The 21,445-nt window shown below is 41.9% G+C and overlaps 1 protein-coding gene across 4 annotated transcripts in view; it reads left to right on the top strand.

Moving 5' to 3' along the window:
• Positions 1-21,445, top strand: part of kmt2e (lysine (K)-specific methyltransferase 2E) — a 127,196-nt gene that overhangs the window by 47,021 nt on the left and 58,730 nt on the right. For all 4 annotated transcript variants that reach the window (XM_068005009.1, XM_068005012.1, XM_068005010.1 and 1 more), the window contains exons 3-6: positions 10,461-10,575; positions 12,812-13,041; positions 14,373-14,453; positions 14,575-14,633. In XM_068005009.1, coding sequence (XP_067861110.1) covers positions 10,461-10,575; positions 12,812-13,041; positions 14,373-14,453; positions 14,575-14,633 — 485 coding nt within the window. The remainder of the gene's footprint in view (positions 1-10,460; positions 10,576-12,811; positions 13,042-14,372; positions 14,454-14,574; positions 14,634-21,445) is intronic.

Genomic DNA, 21,445 nt, shown 5'->3' on the forward strand with positions numbered 1-21,445 from the left:
CCAGCACGTGAGTGCAAAAGACAAGGCTGAAGCATTTGCAACCATCTTCAGCCAGAAGTGCCGAGTGGATGATCCATCTTGGCCTCCTCCCGATATCCCCACTATCACAGAAGCCAGTCTTCAGCCAATTCGTTCACTTCACGTGATATCAAGAAACGGCTATGGGCCCCAACAACATCCCGGCTGTAGTGCTGAAGACTGTTCCAGTACAGCTACAACACTGGTATCCACCCGACAGTGTGGAAAATTGCCCAGGTTATGTCCTGTCCACAAAAAGTAGGACAAATCCAATCCAGCCAATTACCGCCCCATCAGTCTACTCTCAATCATCAGCAAAGTGATGGAAGGTGTCGTTGACAGCGCTATCAAGCGACACTTACTCAACAATAACCTGCTCACTGATGCTCAGTTTGGGTTCCGCCAGACCCACTCGGCTCCAGGCTTCATTACAGCCTTGGTCCAAGCATGGACAAAAGAGCTGAATTCCAGAGGTGAGGTGAGAGTGACTGCCCTTGACATCAAGGCAGCATTTGACCGAGTGGTTCACCAAGGAGCCCAAGTAAAATTGAAGTCAGTGGGAATCAGGGGAAAACTCTCCAGTGGCTGGAGTCATACCTAGCACAAAGGAAGATGATAGTGGTTGTTGGAGGCCAATCATCTCTGCCCCAGGACATTGCTGCAGGAGTTCCTCAGGGCAGTGTCCTAGGCCCAACCATCTTCAGCTGCTTGATCAATGACCTTCCCTCCATCATAAGGTCAGAAATGGGGATGTTCGCTGATGATTGCACAGTGTTCAGTTCCATTCGCAACCCCTCAGATAATGAAGCAGTCCGAGCCCGCATGCAGCAAGACCTGGACAACATCCAGGCTTGGGCTAGTAAGTGGCAAGTAACATTCGCACCAGACAAGTGCAAGGCAATGACCATCTCCAACAAGAGAGAGTCTAACCACCTCCCCTTGACATTCAGTGGCATTACCATCACCGAATCCCCCACCATCAACATCCTGGGGGTCACCATTGACCAGAAACTTAACTGGACCAGCCATATAAATACTGTGGCTACAAGAGCCGGTCAGAGGCTGGGTATGCTGCGGCGAGTGACTCACCTCCTGACTCCCCAAAGCCTTTCCACCATCTACAAGGCACAAGTCAGGAGTGTGATGGAATACTCTCCACTTGCCTGGATGAGTGCAGCTCCAACAACACTCAAGAAGCTCGACACGATCCAGGACAAAGCAGCCCGCTTGATTGGCACCCCATCCACCAACGTAAACATTCACTCTATTCACCACCGGCGCACAGTGGCTGCAGTGTGTACCATCCACAGGATGCACCGTAGCAACTCACCAAGGCTTCTTCGACAGCACCTCCCAAACCCATGACCTCTACCACCTAGAAGGACAAGAGCAGCAGGCACATGGGAACAGCACTACCTGTACGTTCCGCTCCAAGTCACACACCATCCCGACTTAGAAATATATCGCCGTTCCTTCATAGTCGCTGGGTCAAAATCCTGGAACTCCCTACCTAACAGCACTGTGGGAGAACCTTCACCACACGGACTGCAGCGGTTCAAGAAGGCGGCTCACCACCACCTTCTCAAGGGCAATTAGGGATGGGCAATAAATGCTGGCCTTGCCAGCGATGCCCACATCCCATGAACGAATAAAAAAAAATTGGCGGGCGTGGAGCCTGGGGCCGGTGGCAGCTTGTGAGCGGGCCTTAGAGCAGAGAACTGGAGAATACGGCAGCAAGGAATAGTTTTTAATTGCCAATTAATTTTTTAAAGGCTTTCCAAGCTGTACAAGAGCAAAAAGAGTGGTAGAAGATAGCAGGCTATGTAGAAAAGGAGGGAAGGGGGAGGTGGCAGGGTCCCAGAATGAGATAGAGATGGCAACGGAAAAGCAGCCCGCAAGATTATAATGGTGGCTGAAGATGGTAGGAATCGGGGACTGCAAGGAGATAAAGTAATTTTATAAAATTTTAAATGGAAAGAAATTGTGGTATGAGATTGGGGAAATTTTTGAAAAATTATCTGACTTGGATGGAGGTGACAAAATGGCATGTGGACCAGGGTAACCTGCACCAGAGCACCATCTTGTGGCAGCAGATCTGCATTCCAACCTCATGCAACAGGACCGCCTTGTGGCTCGGGGTCTACAACTGTAGAATTATGGGTTAATGTTTGCAGAGGGTTTTTGATTTATAAATTTTGACCTAAAAGCATTACTCAAAAATCATGACAGGAAGAAAGGATAATGTGAACAGGAAATGCATACCATATTCAAGACCTTCAATATTGGGTAGATACAGACAGATTGTATGTAAATAAAATAAAACAGGAAATATATACAGATGATTAAAAATATTAATTATGCTTAATCTCACAGTTAAAAATTTTAATCTGTTAATCATGGTTTTAATTGCATATTTAATTGATACAATTACTGCATCCATCAAAAGTATAATTTCAAAATTTGCCAATGACACCAAATTGGGGGATGTAATTAATACAAGAAGACATTATTAAACTTGCAGAATGGGTGTGTAATTGGCAAATGAATTTCAATATAGACAAGTGTGAGGTGGTGCATTTGGTAAGAAGAATAAGGAGGCTACATACTGCTTGGATAATAAGTGTCTAAATGGGGTAGAGGAGCAAAGGGACCTTGGTACAGATACACAAATCACTGAAAGGAGCAACTTAGGCTAATAAGGCCATTAATAAGGCAAACGAAGCACTGGGGTTCATTTCTGGAGAGATAGAATTCAAAAGCAGGAAGTTATGTTAAGCTTGTATAGAATCTTGGTCAGACCACACTTGGAGTACTGTGCACAGTTCTGGTCTTTGTGTTATAAAAAAGATATAGAGGCTTTGGAGAAGATGGAAAAAAGATTCACACTGATGATACCAGAACTGAGAAGATATACTTATCAGGAAAAACTGAACAGGCTGGGACTCTCTTCTCTAGAAAAGAGAAGGCTGAGGGGTGACCTGATAGAGGTCTTTAGATAATGAAAGGGTTTGATAGGGTAGACGTAGAGAAAATGTTTCCAATTGTGGGGTGGTCCAAAACTAGAGGTCATAAATATAAGATAGTCACTAATAAATCCAATAGGGAATTCAGGAGAAACTTCTTTACCCAAAGAGTGGTAAGAATGTGGAATCCGCTACCACAAGGAGTAGTTAATGCAAATAGCATAGATGCATTTAAGGGGAAGCTATATAAGCATACAAGGGAGAAAGGAATGGAAGGGTATGCTGATAAGGTTAAATGAACTAGGGAGGGGAGCATAAATGCCAGCATGGGCCAGTTGAGCCGAATGGCCTGTTTCAGTGCTGTGGTCTCAATGTAATTCGATCTCTTTCAAGTTTGTATTATACATATTTTTAAGTCTGAACAGAATCCTTTTACATTCATGCAGTATTACTACAAACTGTTAGTAAATGAAGAAAGAATTGAAAAAAAGATTGCATTTTAATAATGAAAACTAAAAACCAAGCCCCGCTAAATTTTAGCTTCGCCTCAGCCCGACACATTGAACTGAGCTGCTATGTAAAATAGGCATCTAAACCCTTGTTGCTTGCTTTTCGTTACATCACAAATCAGAAAATTTAAAAGAAAATTAATTTAAACTTCAATCTTTACATTCAGAAGCTGTGTAACCCACGCACCAAAGGCTCAAGCCGTCCACATTCACTGTATAAAGTATTAAAGTTCTGCAAACAATACCTGTCCCAGGTTTGCATTTCAATTTTCTGCAACTGGCAATTTTGCCACGCGTGTTTCCTACGTATTGTCTTTTTGCTCGTTATTGCGAATAAGAATTGGGTGTCACGCTGTCAAGATGGTTCACTTTGACGGGAGAAAAGAACGCATGTTTATTCGCCAGCACCACCAGCAGATGGGGAAGTCACAGTTCAGCATACTAAATCTCTAGGCTGTTGGTAGGCAAAAACTTATTCCTACCTAGGTATTCTCCACGTAACTTACTCGATTAACACGTGTTAAAATTAATCTATAAAAAGATAATGCGTTAACTGCAGAGGCTAATTGCGATTAATTAATCATTGCTAGGTCAAAATCCTGGAACTCCCTTCCTAACAGCACTGTGGGAGAACCTTCACCATATGGACTGCAACGGTTCAAGAGGGCGGCTCACCGCTGCCTTCTCAAGGGCAATTAGGTATGGGCAATAATTGCTGGCCTTGCCAGTGATGCCCACATCCCATAAATGAATTTTTAAAAATTAACATCCATTATAGACTGGTTTATTCTGCAGGAATGGGCCTTCTGACATAAACTTAAAAACAAATGTTTGCACTAAAGTCTTCCTCCCCTGCCACCTACCTCGTTGTGGATTAAGTTACCACTGAATATATCTTTTGTTTCTGGACACTTAAAACTCATACAGGAATCTAATTTTAAGCAGTGCCATCTTTAAGGTGTTAGTGATAGGAGCACATGTTGACTGTAAGAACAGGTAGTCACTGTAGTAGCTGGTAATTTCCTCCACAGTCAGGCAGGCAAGAAGAAGAAAAGCATTTTGACTTGGGTGGGTGGGGAGAATTGAAGACCAGCAAATGATCTTCATGATAAATAACATTTCATGCAAATGCTGCAATCAAGAATACAGGGAAAACTTAGTTATTGTAAAAATAACTAGCTGCTGAGTATGTGTATATAGATAAATGGTTTGTAACTGCAACTTGGAATATTTGTAGCGGAGTCATTTCACTTTTGCTTTTCTGCACTAAACACAGCTTGTTGGTTAAATATTTACGAGGCTATGTTTACAGTATGTATACAATCTAATTGCTGCTGATACAACCCAGACTTTGTTCTCTTCTCGTTTCTCTCTTTCCCTTCTCTTCCCCCCCCCCTCCCCCACACACGCACACACACACCTTCCATACCACTGGAACAACATTTTTTGCTGGATTTTGTTCAGTGTTTGTGTAAACTATAAGTAAAAGAGGAACACTTGTGCAGCTATCATAATTCAAAAGACTCAATGACCACAGTGCTCACATCATACCAAATAAGAAAGAAATGTAGTGTATGTTAAACCACATACCTTAAATGGGAAAGTCAACAATGTGTGTTGTAATTCAGTCTCCCAATGTTGCATAAAGTGAGGGTTATTACAATAGAAAATCATTGCTTTTTTACTTTGATTGCTACATGTCACCCATCTGAGAATTGATCTGAAAACAAAAAACAACTTGCAACCTTTATCAGGATGAGGAATGTTGCCTACTTCATACGGTTCTTGAGAAGGGAGGAGTAGCCCAAATCTAACATCAGCAGGAAACATGACACTTACATATTTGCTGTGCTTGTTAGACTTTAGAGTTAAGCTGTCCTACACGTACACACGCTTCTGAGCAACAGAATGAAATATATAGAACTGAGATTTTAATTCTGAACTGTTTTCCAGTAATGTATTGAGTACACATTTTTTCATTGAGTGCATAATTAATAAGAGTAGGCACCACTCTACTATTGATGTCCATGTCCTTATTCTTAGGAAAGTTGCAATAAACATTTGTGAAGATTTTATCAGTACGTTCTTGCTAAGAAACCCGTATTATGTTGCAATATTTCTTTCATTATGCAGCAGCTTGAGTAATTTTTACTTTGGGCGGAATGATTTAGCAGTGTAAAGGATGTGAGTACAGTCACGTTGTTGACCACAACGAGGTTATTGTGCTTCTCGGCAGTTAGATTTAAGCCAAACGTGTGCAACTGTAATTTTCTGCTTCTTCCGTCTTGGTTGATTGCTCTTCTTCCACTGATGATCTATTGATATTGCCCGTTTCGAAGTCTGAATTCTTCATGGTTTTTGGGGCAAGTCTGATAATTATCTGTTTTTAAGTCCTTTTTAATAACCGGTTAATTTTTTTACATCTTTTGTAGTATTTGCTTAAATCATAATTGATAGTTGATGTTCATTTACAGAACTAAATTGCCATGCGGCTAACATTAATTGTAAAACAGCATATGAGAGTTGAAGGAACAGTGATGATGTATATTGTTGCTAGGTTACTTTTAATTATTTGTAAATCATTATTTACATGAATTCACACAGTATTTTGTTTGGAATAAAATTGAATTTTATCATTCACACTGATGGGAATTGGTCGAACCAAATTTTCTTCAAATTTTTTCAGTTAACTTCTGACCATTATTTAGTCTGTTTTTGACCTTTTCTGTTCTTCTTAACATAGTTTCCTGTTAAAAATGAAAGGACAGAAAGTTACCGATGAGACGTTGGACATTAAAACTTTCTATCCATCACCAATCTTGCATTCCCTTGTACAAATAAATGTTCTTTTGGAAACTGTAACAAGAGTAAATCACAGAATATATACTAAAATGTTTCTAATGATAAATTTCAGTGTTATAAAAAAGGTATAATATATTCATTTAGTGAAATATTTTGTTGTATGATGCTAATGGTGGTATTAGATTGTCTGAAACACATTTGTAGAGATTCTGTGATTGCTTAGTGAGTAGTTGAGCCAAACAGACCATTACAATCCCAGGTTTGATCTCTTGTCCTGAGTTAGTTGATTTCAGCCATGATGGAGGTAGGAGCACTATAGTTGCCCTCAGTGTTTCTGGTTTAGGGAGGAATAAATTTGCCGGTGTTCCCACTCCTGTTCGCTGTCCACGATCCCTGCGAGAAATGTGCATAGGGTTGACAGTCTCCTGACACACACAGTCAAAATCCTGGAACTCCCTTCCTAACAGCACTGTGGGAGAACCGTCACTACACGGACTGCAGCGGTTCAAGAAGGCGGCTCACCACCACCTTCTCGAGGGCAATTAGGGATGGGCAATAAATGCCGGCCTTGCCAGCGACGCCCACATCCCGTGAACGAATAAAAAAAAAGACTCACACAAAAATAATGGCTGCTTGGGTGAGGTGGCAGTAGAAACAACATCCTTCCACAAACATCAATTTTTATGTCGATCAGCATTCTGGATGTCAGGACATCTGTATCAACATTGACAGTGGATTCAAATCTTGTCTGAGCAGTCGCAACAGAGAACTCGTGTGCTGAAAAAATGTTCCTCCTAAGAGTCGGCCATCGTTGCCTTTGTGTGATCTCTGATCGTATCGGATGCAGATGCTGCTTCTGCTGGCGAGATGAATTTACAGTGCTGTAAGCAGTTAGCAGTAAATCCTGCTTTTAGATACTTTACATTAGCCCACAGTTGCCAACTATCAAGGTGAATTTTCTGCCTCGGCAATTCATTGTTCAGTCAAAGTGACACAGCCACTTCTCAAAAAGAGCTCTGGTCATGCACACTATATTGTTTGTGTAGATTACAGGCAGAGTAACAATCCCACAAAAACATCAGGGGGGTTGAATTGGTTAACCCCCAAATCCAGGCGCAGGCGTCATGGTGCATGAGATTCGTGCTGCCTGGTCATTTACCTGATTGTAGCGCAGCAGCCAGACTTGTCTGCGTTATTCTCACCAGCTTCTCACCAGCAGGGGAGCCCAGATATCACATGAGCTGCTTGCACCTCTTAAAGGCAGCCTGCACGTCTTATGTGCAAAATATAAGATGTGGGTCCGCACTGAGTCTGAACAGAGATCAGACATCTCACGTGTAGAACACAGATGCAGGTCCCGTCCCTATCATGAGTTATGTTAAAACGTTGAAAGTAGGTTGCACACTACTAAATGCTACGTCCACCAATCTGCATGCCAGATGTCACCAATCTGCAGATCTGAGTTTGTACCAGGCCTGTGAGAGAGTGTGCACCAAGGTGGTCTGCTGATGCACTAGAGGTCTTGGTGCACGAGGTGGACAGAAGGAGGGACATCCTATATCTGCGGGGGGCAAGAGGCCCTCCAGACATATGCTCAAGAGGCAGTAGGGAACGAAGTCAATGCCAAGCGCATAGCACCACGAACATGGATGCAGTGCAGGAAGAAATTCAGTGCTTTGACACGAGTGGTCAAGGTGAGTGAGGTCAACTGTCAAGTGGCATCTCCTACCAACTGCACCACTAGCCGCATCCACTGCTGCATGCGTTACACCCCACCCCACCCCCCCCCGCCGTTACCCACATACCAGCAAACTCTTTCAATCAGATGCTTCCTCTCACCCTCACACATTACCATTGTTGCATACCCACAACTCACAGACACCATGACAGGCACATCACCCAAACATCCTGTAGGACACACACTGACACACATCCCTTTCTTGCAGGAGAAGGTGGCGCATAACAGGAGGTAGCAAGTGGCAGTGACATTTAGGCCCTCAAGCCTATTCTGCCATTCAATGAGATCATGGTTGACCTGTGACCTAACCCCATATCCCTTAATACCCTTGGTCAACAAAAATCTATCAATCTCAGCTTTAAAATTAACAATTGAGCTAGCATCAACTGCCGTTTGCAGAAGAGTGTTCCAAACTTCTCCCACCCTTTGCGTGTAGAAGCATTTCCTAACTTCACTTCTGGAAGTCCTGGCTCTAAATGTTAGGCTATGTCCCCTAGTCATAGTATTCAAGTATAGGAGACTTCCAAAAACAGATACAAAAGCATCAGCAGCCAGAAGCACTATTCCAACAACTAACCTGTAAATCCTGCATGGCCCCTTTAAATAGTACTGGTGGGGGGCTCCTCCAGGGTCCACGACAGGTTCAGCTGGTCGTGGTTAAGGCAATGCGTTGGCTGGAGTGTTGAGTGCCAAAATGGTATTTATCCCTTTAAATTAGCATTGCACACTGATCTAATGCATATTCTCCTTACTTTACATGCTGCCGGCTTTTGTTATCTACTCCTGCGTGAACCCTTTTACCAAGATGGCGTCTGGCGCACGTCACACTAGAAACGTGCATGCCCATTCCTGGTGCCATTTTGGGACTTCAGGAGGCCGCGTAGCGCCTACAGAACGGGGACTGCACAGCTGAATTTCTAGCTCCAGGGGTTTTGGAATTTCCAATCACTTGATTGGCACCCCATCCACCACCCTAAACATTCACTCCCTTCACCACCACTGCACTGTGGCTGCAGTGTGTATCATCCATAGGATGCACTGCAGCAACTTGCCAAGGCTTCTTCGACAGCACCTCCCATACCCACGATCTCTACCACCTAGAAGGACAAGGGCAGCAAGCACATGGGAACAACACCACCTCCACGTTCCCCTCCAAGTCACACACCATCCGACTTGGAAATATATCGTCGTTCCTTCATCGTCGCTGGGTCAAAATCCTGGAACTCCCTACCTAACAGCACTGTGGGAGAACCTTCACCACACGGACTGCAGCGGTTCAAGAAGGCGGCTCACCACCACCCTCTCAAGGGCAATTAGGGATGGGCGTCGCTGGCAAAGGCCAGCGACGCCCACATCACATGAACGAATATTTAAAAAATCACTAGCAGCTTTCTTTTTTACCCAATCATGCTGGCGCAAACCACTATGATGATTTGCTGCTTAGCTTTTTTTTCCCACCTGAGCATTTTTTGTTGACAAAAGCTAGCATTCTGCTTGGGTACAGCTTGTAGAAAATGCTAATTTCATCAACATTGAAGATGTCTTCCAGCTTATAACGAGAGCATATCAGAAATTTATCATCCATCCAGCTCTCAATGCTTTCTGTGGGAACATCACTTGCCTCCCTTTATGTGGCCCTGAATTTGATTGCATGGTAGTTTTTGAAGCAGTTGATCCACAGTGAAGAAAATACTGTTAGATCTGTATTCATTGGCAAATTCATTTGCCTTTTCCAGCAAGACAAGATCGGATACCCCACAAAATTGAGCAGCTGAGTTTACTACAAAGAAATGGAGTGTATGTGTTAAGTCACATCTTAAATAGGCAAAATAAAATCTTTGTGTTATTTATCATCTGTAATGGTAGGTGTTAATTCAAGAATTTTCTTCATTAGCCCTACATTGTTTCACTTGAGTTAGTTAAACTACCCTAAAAGCAGTGTGTCGTATTCTCTACCTATCTTTCACTAAAAGCAATGTAGTAGTTTACTCTGCTTTTTTTATTGAAACATGATTTAGTTTTGTAGGAAGTGCACGCACCTGTATGTATATAATTTTCGTGCACGCTACACAACTTGACTCAGTATACTTCCATTCACTATATAAAACAAGAACGTAAGTCATTCCATATGCTGTATTCTGTCAGGTGTTGCAGCACTCCTGCCTTTCATTTTGTAAGGGTGGCCCAGTGGCACAGCATATTTCTGCAGCATTATAATGCACCACAGAGTAATAGAGAAATTACTTCAAGAAAAGAAAAATCTAATTCTAACATAACTTGCTTATGTGTGTGTCTTTTAAAACCATGAGATGTAACTTGAACTAATTGTTTGCAGTTGAACAAATTATATATCTTGCAATAAATCCAGAACTGAATTGTGTTGACTTGGACAACTTGATGAATAATTCAATGTATTTTCTCTTTTTCTAGACCAGAATCTGTAGAAGCGAGTCCTGTGGTAGTAGAGAAGTCAAACAGTTATCCTCACCAGTTATATACCAGCAGTCCTCATCATTCGCACAGTTACATTGGTTTGCCTTATGCAGTAAGTTTTGGAATTAATGAAATGACTACCCGTTCTTGCTTAAATTTTTTATGTCAGATCTGAATTAATACATGTTTCTAAAAAAAATCTAACTGCCAGAGTGCAAGGTATATAGTTGTTTCGGAAACCAGCATCATTGTCTATATAACCAAATGCAAGTTAACCACAGCATAATTTCTTCAAACACCAGTGTTTTTCTGTGTCTGTTAATAACATTTAAAAAGTGTCAGTTTAATTAATAAACTGGTGAATTTTGGTTTAACTTCTGTTATTTTCCTGGGGGATTGGGACCAGTTCTGGGGCAGGAGGGATCTGTTCAAGATGGACGGGTTGCACCTCAACAGAGCTGGGACCAATGTCCTCATGGGGAGATTACTAGTGCTGTGGGGGAGAGTTTAAACTAATTTGGCAGGGGGTGGGCACTAGGATGAAACATTAGAGAGGAGAAACAAAGTGCACAGAGGACTGGGAGGGACAAATAGTACTAAAGTAAAGAAAAGTTCATAAATAGGAGGGATCAGACAGGGGGCAAATGCGAGGCAGACTAAGATGAGTTTGGAGTACACGTGCGTAAATGCACGTAGTGTGGTAAATAAGGTTGGTGAGTTGCAGGCTCAAGTCGCCAAATGGGATTATGATATAGTGGCAGTAACAGAGACCGGGCTCAAAGAACAGGATGATTGGGTACTTAATATTCCTAGCTACAAGATATTCAGGAAAAATAGGGAAGGAAATAAAGGAGGGGTGGGGGGGTGGTGGCAGTATTGATCAAAGAAACTTATTATAGCACTGGAAAGGGATGATGTAGTTGAGGGGTCAAAGACAGAATCTGTTTGGTTAGAATTAAGGAACAATAGAGGAACTATTACGCTACTGAGTGTATACTATAGCCTACCAAATAGTGAGAAGGAGGTAGAGGAGCAGATTTGCAGGCAAATTACAGAAAGATGCAAGAACTATAGAATAGTGACAATGGGAGACTTCAATTATCCCAGTATAGACTGTGACAGTAACAGTGCAAAGGCCAAAAAGGGGGAGGAATTCCTGAAATGTGTACAAGAGAATTTTCTGGAACAGTGTGTTTTCAGCCCAACGAGGAAGGAAACTGTGCTGGATCTAGTTCTGGGGAATGAAGTGGGGCAGGTGGAGCATGTTTCAGAGCATTTGGGGAACTGTGATCATAATATCATTTGGTTTAGAATAGTTATGGAAAAGGACAAGGAACAATCAAACATGAAAATACTTAACTGGAGGAGGGCTAAATTCAGTGGTTTAAAAAGGATCTTTTGACAAGATTGTGATCTGTTGCATTTATAATGATTCTCTCCTACACCCCCAGCTCATCACAGTTTTGTTCCATCATGTACTAACCCCATTCAGTCTTGTTAGCTTCAAAAAAAATAATTAAACTGTGCAATTCATTTGCTTTTAAATACATTTACACCTGTTTCAACTGAACATTATTCCTGCCAATCTCAGAGCACGTATACAGTTACTTTCTCACCAACACAGGAAATGAGTTTCATAATAGACTTAAGCAAACCAGTCTGTTGATAGGTATCCACTAGTGGTTTTTAAAGTTGAATTGGAGTTTAATTGAACAAATCGCTGAAAACAAAAGCCGGGTATAAAACTTATTTTTGGTATAGTTGCATTTGGGTTCATGACCATTAAAAGCTCTGTTATATGTAAATTTGATCACTGTGCTAACATTAGAATAGTTTTGGGCAGACAGCACAGTATTTTCGATTGTCAATGATTGTTACTATTTTGCAGAACAAATTGCTATGCTGTATCAATTCTTTTAAGCTCTGTGTTAGAAACTTGAATTGTTGGGGGATGAAGTTGTGCATTAGATTAGCACACTGTCTTTTCAACCCTGGTACCACCTGGGTTTAAACCTACTGTAGGCTAATGAAATGAATTTTCTATCTGTTGGCTTTAAAGATCTTGCTAATTTCACAATAATTAGCAGTCTCAGCTCAACCCACAAGGGTGATTAGTTTGAGAATTGAAATGACACACAAGTGCAGTAGGGTTGCTATTCTGAGGTTGAGTCCAAGGTGCAATGTTGGATATAATGAGTTTTGCTATGTAGCTGGAAGTGCTTGATGCTAACACTGGGTGCACTCCTCAGCACTAACATCCATTGAGCACAAATAATTCACCAAAAGGATTTAAAGAAAATTTTTAAATTGTGCACATTGTAATCTCACTTCTTCTTCAACAATTACAGGACCATAACTACGGTGCTCGTCCTCCGCCAACACCCCCAGCTTCCCCTCCTCCAACAGTTGTGATAGGCAAAAATGAGGTGAGCATATTCACCACTGCTAATTTTGATGAGACCTCCAGTGCCACCACGATCAGCACTTCTGAGGATGGAAGCTATGGCACAGACGTTACCAGGTGCATCTGTGGGTTCACCCATGATGATGGATACATGATCTGTTGTGACAAATGCAGGTAGGATGCAAGCTATTAACCTTTACCTTTTACCTATGTGTTTATTCACATTACAGTGTAATTTTATTTTTGAAAGGAAGTTACAGGGATCTCACAAAGGGGAGTTTATCCAGCTTAGCCATACAGGCCAGGAATGTATCAAGTTTATGCTGTATTAGTTGACCTCAATTGGGGAACGAGTGAGGATGCTATCATTGGCCTTAGCACCTCTGGTTAGGGTAGGAAAAATTGGCCAGGGTTACAGTTCCTGATCACCATCCATTTCCCCCTATTGAAATTGCTGCAGTGAGGCTTAGCTTTGATGCTGCCAGCAGTTGAATAGCTTGTTGACATCATGTGAAGGTTCATACAGGAATAATAGTCACTTAGCTGATGTGTTTGATAGCATCTTGTGCCTATGGAACTGTACCAGAGAAGAGAAGAGAAAATTGATGAGAAAATAAAGAGTGTCCCACCTGTTCCTGACTGGTATTTCTAATAGGAAGTACATATCCTAAAAGGCAAATCTTACATTAGTGGATCTCCCAAAAGAATGCTAACAGTAAGTTGGGGAAATGCTAGTTTGAAACAGGGCTGTATGAAATACAAACGGAAAGCATTGATGATGCTCAGTGTTCATATTAGGAAAAGCTGCTGACAGAAATAGCTGATGATCCAGTAGATGGTACTCAACGTATCACGGTCAGATGATTAGTTGGAGGGACAGTGATCAAAGAGACACTGGCAGTAAATCATACAGGCACGTCAAGATTTTTAATAATAAAAACTTTTTTTGCATACTTCATTGACCTCATAACATTTGTTGTGAGATTTCTGTTCAAACTAAATGATAAATACTTCATTAGTTCTTTAGTGTTTTTTAATTTTTGTTGTTTTCAATGCTCTTGTGATAAAAATCCATGTAAATTTACCCAACTTTAGCTGACTCTTTCTCATTGATTTATGTGTGAGTGGCCCCAGGAATAACTAGGTAAAATATGACATTACAAAGAATGGAAAGTGGCTCTTTTAGGACCTTTTATTTCTATTTGAAACCCTGAATTAATACAGTAAATCACTTGGATTTTTCTTTTGGTATAGCAAAGATGTTACCTGGTTGTGCTGTCTTTATTTCATATGTAAGATGTATGCAAAATTATTCTTAATTTTTTGAGTAACAAAGGGCAAAAGTTAATAACCAAGTGGTTTGCATTACTGCAGCTAAAATAATCAAAAACAGAGGTAATGGTTGGGAATAAAATGCTTACACAATTAATTGTACAAGTAATGCCTACAGTTTCAGCAGTGAATTTTTCAAATTGATCTGATCCTTTGATTTTTAATTTACCTAGTGTCTGGCAGCATATAGATTGCATGGGTATCGACAGGCAGCACATTCCAGAAACTTACCTGTGTGATCGTTGTCAGCCTCGGTAAGTAAAGTCTGTCCTAATGAAAGATTTTATAAAACTTGGATGTATTTTTTTTAAAATTCTTTTTAAACATTTTGTTCACGAACCTCAGACAACTGTAATGTTATAATTATTCTTCTAGGAGTTTGGATAGAGACAGAGCTGTGTTGCTTCAAACAAAGAAAAGGGAAAATATGTCAGGTAGGTGTGAATCTATGACAAAGGGAAATGCTGTATATGTGTAATAGGACTATTATTGAAGCCGTGAGAACCAATTGCACTCAATTCAGAAAAAAGAAACACCACCAATCTTGTTTCAACCTGAAATCCAAACACCACAACTTGAGTATGATGAGGTGCTTTTATGTTGCTGTAGTTCTGCTAGCTTCCTGAAGCTGGGAACTTGTACAACTGGCTGCAAGCCAAATGCAAAACTGCCAGTAGTCGCTAAGAGCAGCAGCCCTGAAGGAGCTGGCTGCACCATAGCTGAGCTTCAAGAATCTGGTGGTGCTACCACAAGTATCATGCAATATAAAAGCACCTTTAGTTTCAGTCACAAATGGGACTTGATGGTTATTGAGGATAACATTTCTTGCTTTCTCAGTACATATCAGGAATAGCTTTCTAAAGTTTTTATATCCGAAACCTAAAATTCACGTATACCAACATGCAAAATATATTTTACCATATATAGTAGTGACTAATTTTTCAACTGTGCATGATTTGGATCTTGAGACCAAGCCCCTATTTGCTTTTAGGATTCCAAATTGACATGAGACTCAGATCTGGAAGTGAGCTGGATGAGGGACAGTTTGGAAATTTGCAGGGGTTGATTTAGAAAATGGATTTTGGATTTGTCTGAATGGATCTGGCATTCTTTTTGTAAACAAAACATAACATAAGCCAATGATTTCCACCAGCAAAAGCTTCTTTCTGAACTTGTACACTTCAGGGTGTATGCTGCATTATTGGGCTGGATCTTGCTGGGAAAATAACGGCGTGTTAACGACGCACGCCGTCATTAATGCGCAAATCAGCCAGCAAGTTCAGGGGATTAAGACACGCGCCGTGCACAAACGACATTTCGCCCTTAGCCTCCCCGTTATTTTTAAGAACTTGCTGGATTTGCACATTAATTGCCCATTAAACTCGCCTCAGAAAGGGCTGGCACATAACGGCGTAAGTATCTTTTTAACAACGTGATAACTGTTATTTGTTAATACAATGCCAATCAACCTCTGGCCCGAAAGGGAACAATTTACACTGTTCAATCTCATTCCTGCATGTAGTCAATTGTTGTTAGAGATTTTAAAAATATCAAATTTTAAATTTAACATTTTTTTCTTACTTTTCCTTTCTATTTCTTTTTTTTCTCTCTCCCTTAATCCAATCTTTCTTTCCCTCTCTTTATTTCACTTTCAGTACCTGATTTGATTCTAATTCAGCCATTCTAATTCATCCTCTTTCTCCATCATTCCCGTTTTTTTTCTCAATCCTTAAATCTCATTGGTTAAGGAGATAGACTGTTGGTCCTGCCATTCACTACGGTCCCGGATGCCCTGTTGCCCTCGCCACGCCATTATCAGCTCGCACTTCCAGCAAGTTATGCTGCAAAAATTTTCGAGCTGAAGGTTGCAGAAAAACGTGTAACTAACAGCATGTACCGCGAGATGCCCTGCTCCAGCACGATCCGGCCCATTGTGATTTTCTCCCTGTATGAAACCCCCAGTCAAGTTTACTGTAATGTTCTTCCTCCATTTGCAACAGTTGCAAGTTCACTTGTTAAGTGCGAAAATAGTTTCCTGAGTACTGCATATATCAACCAGTGTTGATTTGATTTGTATTTTTTGTTAACTTACTGTTCTTCTGTCTTCCACCTACAAACAAGTAACTGCTTCCCTAACCTATGCAACACTTCAAAATTCTAATTTCTTGCAGTATTTGTGTAAGACATCTTCATTAATCTGCTACATCTTCCTGTCTCTATAGTTTCTCTCCTTATGCCCTCTACAAGCTCATCTTGTACCTGAAACCCACATCCTGCTCTCTTGACTCCATTCCCACTAAAAGGACCTCCCAGCTTCCCTTCCTGGCCCCTATGCTAGCTGACATTGTAAATGGTTTTCTTTCAAGAACTGTCTCCCTCCCTTTCAAAACCGCTGTCATCACCCCCACCCTCGACTCTCTGCCCTTGCAAACTACTGCCCCATCTCCAACCTCCCTCTTGTTTCAAAGTTCTTGAACATTTTGTCATCTCTCAAATCCATGCCCTGTAACTCACAGTTTGAATTTGCCCAATCGGGTTTTTGCCCCTTGCACGACACCAGAACAGCCCTAACCATAGTCACAAACGACACTCTCTGTGATTGTGGCAACAAAGTATTATTCCTCCTCGTCCTCTTGACCTCTATGCAGTCCAGGGTTGACCACACCATCCTCTTACAATGCCCCTTCTCCATTGTTCAGCTTGGTGGGACTGCCCTCGCTTGGTTCCATTCTTACCGTACAATTTTAGCCAGATCATCTCTAGCAATGGCTCAACTTCCCTGACCTGCCCTGTTACTTCCAGAGTCCCCCAAGGGACCATGCTGCTCATTGGTGATATTATCCACAGACATGGGTGTCATCTTCCACATGTACACTGATAATACTGAGCTCTACTGTAAAATTGCAAATGTCACTCCATTATTTAAGGCGAGGAGAACGAAACCAGAAAACCACAGACCTGTTAATTTAACGTCAGTTGTAGGGAAGGTACTGGAATCTATCATGAGCGACTAAGCATTTGAAGAATGCTCGGATCAAAGCGAGTCAGCATGGATTTGTGACGGGTAGGTTATGTCTGACTAATCTAGTAGAATTTTTTGAGGAGGTCACTAACAAGGTGGATACGGAAGTATCTATGGACGTTATCTATATGGACTTCCAGAAGGCATTTGATAAGGTTCTATACTAGAGATTATTGGCAAAAACGAGAGCGCATGGAATTGGTGGTAACTTTATGACATGGGTTGGTAATTGTTTGGGTGGTAGGAGACAGATTAGGGATAAAGGGAATATACTTTGATTGGTGGGATGTGACAAATTGTGTCCTCCAGGGATCTGAAATGGGGCCTCAGCTTTTCACCATATATATCAATCATTTGGATGAAGGAATAGAGTTGTATATCCAAGTTTGAAGATGACATTAAACAGGAAGTTGTGTAGATGGGAGCGGAAGGTTACAAAGGGACATAGACACATTGGCCCTGATATTTACGGGGAGGGAGCGGGGGCTGGGAAACCTGGAAATGCCGGGAACATGGAGGTCCTTCCAAATATAACGGCAGGACCTCATTAGCATTTTTGTACTCCGTTTCCTGCCCGGCAGCTGGTCAGATTGAGAGACTGGCCGGCTGCCGGACGGGAAAGCCAGCGGTAGAAGGCCGCAGCTGAGGACAGTTCCCGGCAATCGGAGAAGATCAGGGCATCAGGAGGGGCCCTGAAGATCGTGGCAGAAGATTTGCATGAGAGGCTGGGGCAAGCACTCCTGTTCCTCCTGACCCACAAGCAGTGCTCTAAAAAGCACTTGGCTGCTGGATCTGGTACCTCCCACCTCTCTTTAGCTGACTGGTTTCCCAAGCCCTGGAGCCTCATTTAAATAGTATAAGCACGGACCCGCCTGCCCAGAGCAGATACTACCCAGACTTCCCCTAACCTGCTGCGGAAGTAGGCACAGGCATGGCGGGTTAGGGTCGGGTTTCACATTTTTACCAATTTAACCCCCGATCCCCTTCTGCCCGTTGTGGGGGGGAGGGGGGTTAAAATTCCCCCCATTAAGTGAATGGGCAAATGAAGTTCAATGTGGGGAAGTGTGAGGTAATACACTTCGTATCCAAGAAAGACAAATCAGCATTTTTTTTAATGGTGAGAGACTAGAAACTGTGAGGGAGTAAAGGGATTTGGGTGTCCAAGTACACAATTCACTAACAGCTAGTGCACAGGTACAAAAAGTAATCAAAATTGTTAATGGAATGTTGTCCTTTATTGGAATATGAAAGTGAGGAAGTTATGCTTCAGTTGTACAGAGCCTTGGTCTCACCCCATCTGGAGTACTGCATTCAGTTTTGGGTACCGCATCTTAAGAAGGACATATTAGCCATGGAGGGCGTACAGCGCAGATTCACTGGAATTTTACCAGAGTTTAAAGGGTTAAATTATGAGGACAGGATGCATAAAGTTGAGTTTAGATGGTTGAGAGGTGATTTAATTGAGGTATTTAAAATGATGATAAGATTCGATAGAGTAGAGGCAGAGAAGCTATTTCCTCTGGTGGGGCACAATCTAGGAACATTAGGAACAGGAGTAAGCCATTCAGCCCCTCGGGCCTGCTCCGCCATTCAATTAGATCATTATTGATGTACACTGAAATCCATTTTCCCATCTTTCCTCCATATCCCTTGATCCCCTTACCTAACAAAAATCTGTCTATCTCCGTCTTGAAAGCTCCAATTGTCCTACCATCTACAACCTTTTGGGGAGAGAGTTCCAGGTTTCTACTAACCTTTGTGTGAAAATGTTCTTCCTGATTTCGCTCCTGAATGGCCTAATCTTGAGTTGAGGTACAGTGCAGCCATGATCTAATTGAATGGTGCTACAGCCTCGGGGGGGGGCTGAATGGCCTACTCCTGTTCCTATGTTCCTGTCTATCCACCACTCTCGACCGCTGCACTGTCTCTGTGCTGTCCAGTCTTGGATGAGTTGCAATTTCTTCCTGCTAAACATTGGGAGGACCAAAGCCATTGTCTTCAGCCCTTGCCAAAAACTCTACCCTCACCACTGACTATCTGGCCACTGTCTCAGGCTGAACCAGACTGTTCGTAACCTTGACGTCCTATTTGGCGCAGAGCTGAGTTTCTGACCCCCATGTCCTCTCCATCGCAAAGTCCGGGTATTTCCAATTCCATAATGTCGCCCCCAATCTGTCAGTGAAACCCTCATGTTCCTTTGTCACCTCTAGAATCAACTATTCCAAAGCTGTCCTGATTGACAGCTCGGCTTTCACCCTCCTAAACGCTGATGCTCGTATTCTATCGCACTCCAAGTCTAACACACCCATCATCCCATCCTTGCTGATCTGCATTGGCTACTGGTCCCCCAGTGCCTCAAATTTACAATTCTTGTACTTGTGTTTAAACCTCTCCATGGTCTTACTCCTCCCTATCTCTAACCTCCTCCAACTTTACAACCCCCTTCAATTCTCCATCTCCCCGATCCTGGCTTCTTGTGCGTCCCACCTTCCTTCAGCTCCACGTGCCTTAATTGGTGTAGGCCTTCCACTCAAAATTCTTCCCTCTCCTCCTTAAAACCCCATCTTTGACCAAGCTTTTGATCATCCTCCTTCAGCTTGATGTCCATTATTTTGGATTATGCCTCCATGAAATACTTCGGTTCGCTTTTCTATATTAAAGATGCTATATAAATGCAAGTTGTACATATAGATTTGTACCTCAAGTTAGTTTTTTTTCTATCAGCATCAGCTGTATCATCAGTGGATTAAGAAATTGCAAATCTGGGCCTTTTTCTCCATTGATGAATACCTACTATAGTAAATGTGTTGTCTTCCCACATTGCATAACATCTTGCAGTATATGCTGTGTTCCAGAGTTTTCAAAAGAGCTTATAAATGCTTACAATTATGAAATGTAATTTAGGATGGTGTTACTTGACCCTTGTCACACTGCTAGTGAGACTGCAGACTAGTTGGTATTCAAAACAAGAGAAACACAAATGCTCCAAGCCAGCAGGAGAAACCTTTTCAAGTCATTTTAGTTCATTTTTGGACAGCTGTACCACCAGAACACCAAAATTGCTCAACATTGGCTATAGTCAGGGTAGCGTTGGCGTAGTTTGGTCCTGGAGAAAAGACTTCCAACTTGCAAAGCTGGTACTTGAGTATTCAGTGCTTCTTCTTGAATAACAATCCAGTTCATACTGTAGGCTTTTGCTAGACTTGACAGATATATTCTTCAGTTTATCTCCGTTGCTTTGGTATGGTGGTGGTACTGGAAATCTGGCTTTTATATATGAATTATAATTACAAAACTGAAATTCATCAAATACTAAGGAAGAAATGGCAAGCTGCCAGTAGTTACATATAATGAAGGTTTTACAGGAATTTCATGTTATCAAGGAACAGATGATTCAGTCCAGTTCAGTTTTGATTTATTCAAAAAGTTTCAGCAGTAAACCAATCTGAATAGTTTAGGTAAAATTCTGTGTATTAAGTGTTCCTTGAAATATAAAGACCAGGATTGTTATGCACCCCATGTTCTATTTGGTTTAATCTTTTAGTATAACTGTTACAAATCTTCTGAGAAATGTGAATTTTGCTAGCTCTATCAGGATAGTCCTCTTAAATTTTTGCTGTGCTAAAGTGTCAAAGTAAACAGTTAATTGCTTTTTCTCTCTCTTCCCCCATCTCTTCCTCCTCCCCATCAGGCTGAATCAAACTATGTGTAACCTTGGCACCTTAATCGAACCCAGAGCTGAGCCTCCAAACCATATATCCTCTCCATTGACCAGGACCCACTTACAGTGAAAGTTGAGGTGTGCTTGACACGACAATTGATCTTGTAGTTGTGAATAGCTGGCTGCGTCCTTTACTTTCAAATTGCAGTGTTGATGGCCCTCGGAATCTTTGGACCACTAGCAAGTTACCTTCTTCATCAAGAGGGTAGTTTGTTAGACCTTGTGACAAAAAGAACTGCCAAATCAGAGTAACTGATGGCCTCTGTATTATGAGCCATCTGGCCAAGATTATTTCCGATGATGGAGCCAAGAACCGAGTCTGTGTAACTGCCTGTGGAGTGAACCTGATGACAGATGTTGTGGCCAGTGAATTCTTTCCCTCTATAGGTGAAGAGATAAACTGAAACAAGAGCCTACCAACCATTCATCCACCAAGCAACACGCTGTTATGGTAACTGCAAAGGGAAGGAGAGCTGTTAAACAAAAATAAAGGGCCTTTAAAG

The sequence above is a fragment of the Heptranchias perlo genome, chromosome 24 (genome assembly GCF_035084215.1).
Source record: "Heptranchias perlo isolate sHepPer1 chromosome 24, sHepPer1.hap1, whole genome shotgun sequence".
Taxonomy (NCBI): domain Eukaryota; kingdom Metazoa; phylum Chordata; class Chondrichthyes; order Hexanchiformes; family Hexanchidae; genus Heptranchias; species Heptranchias perlo.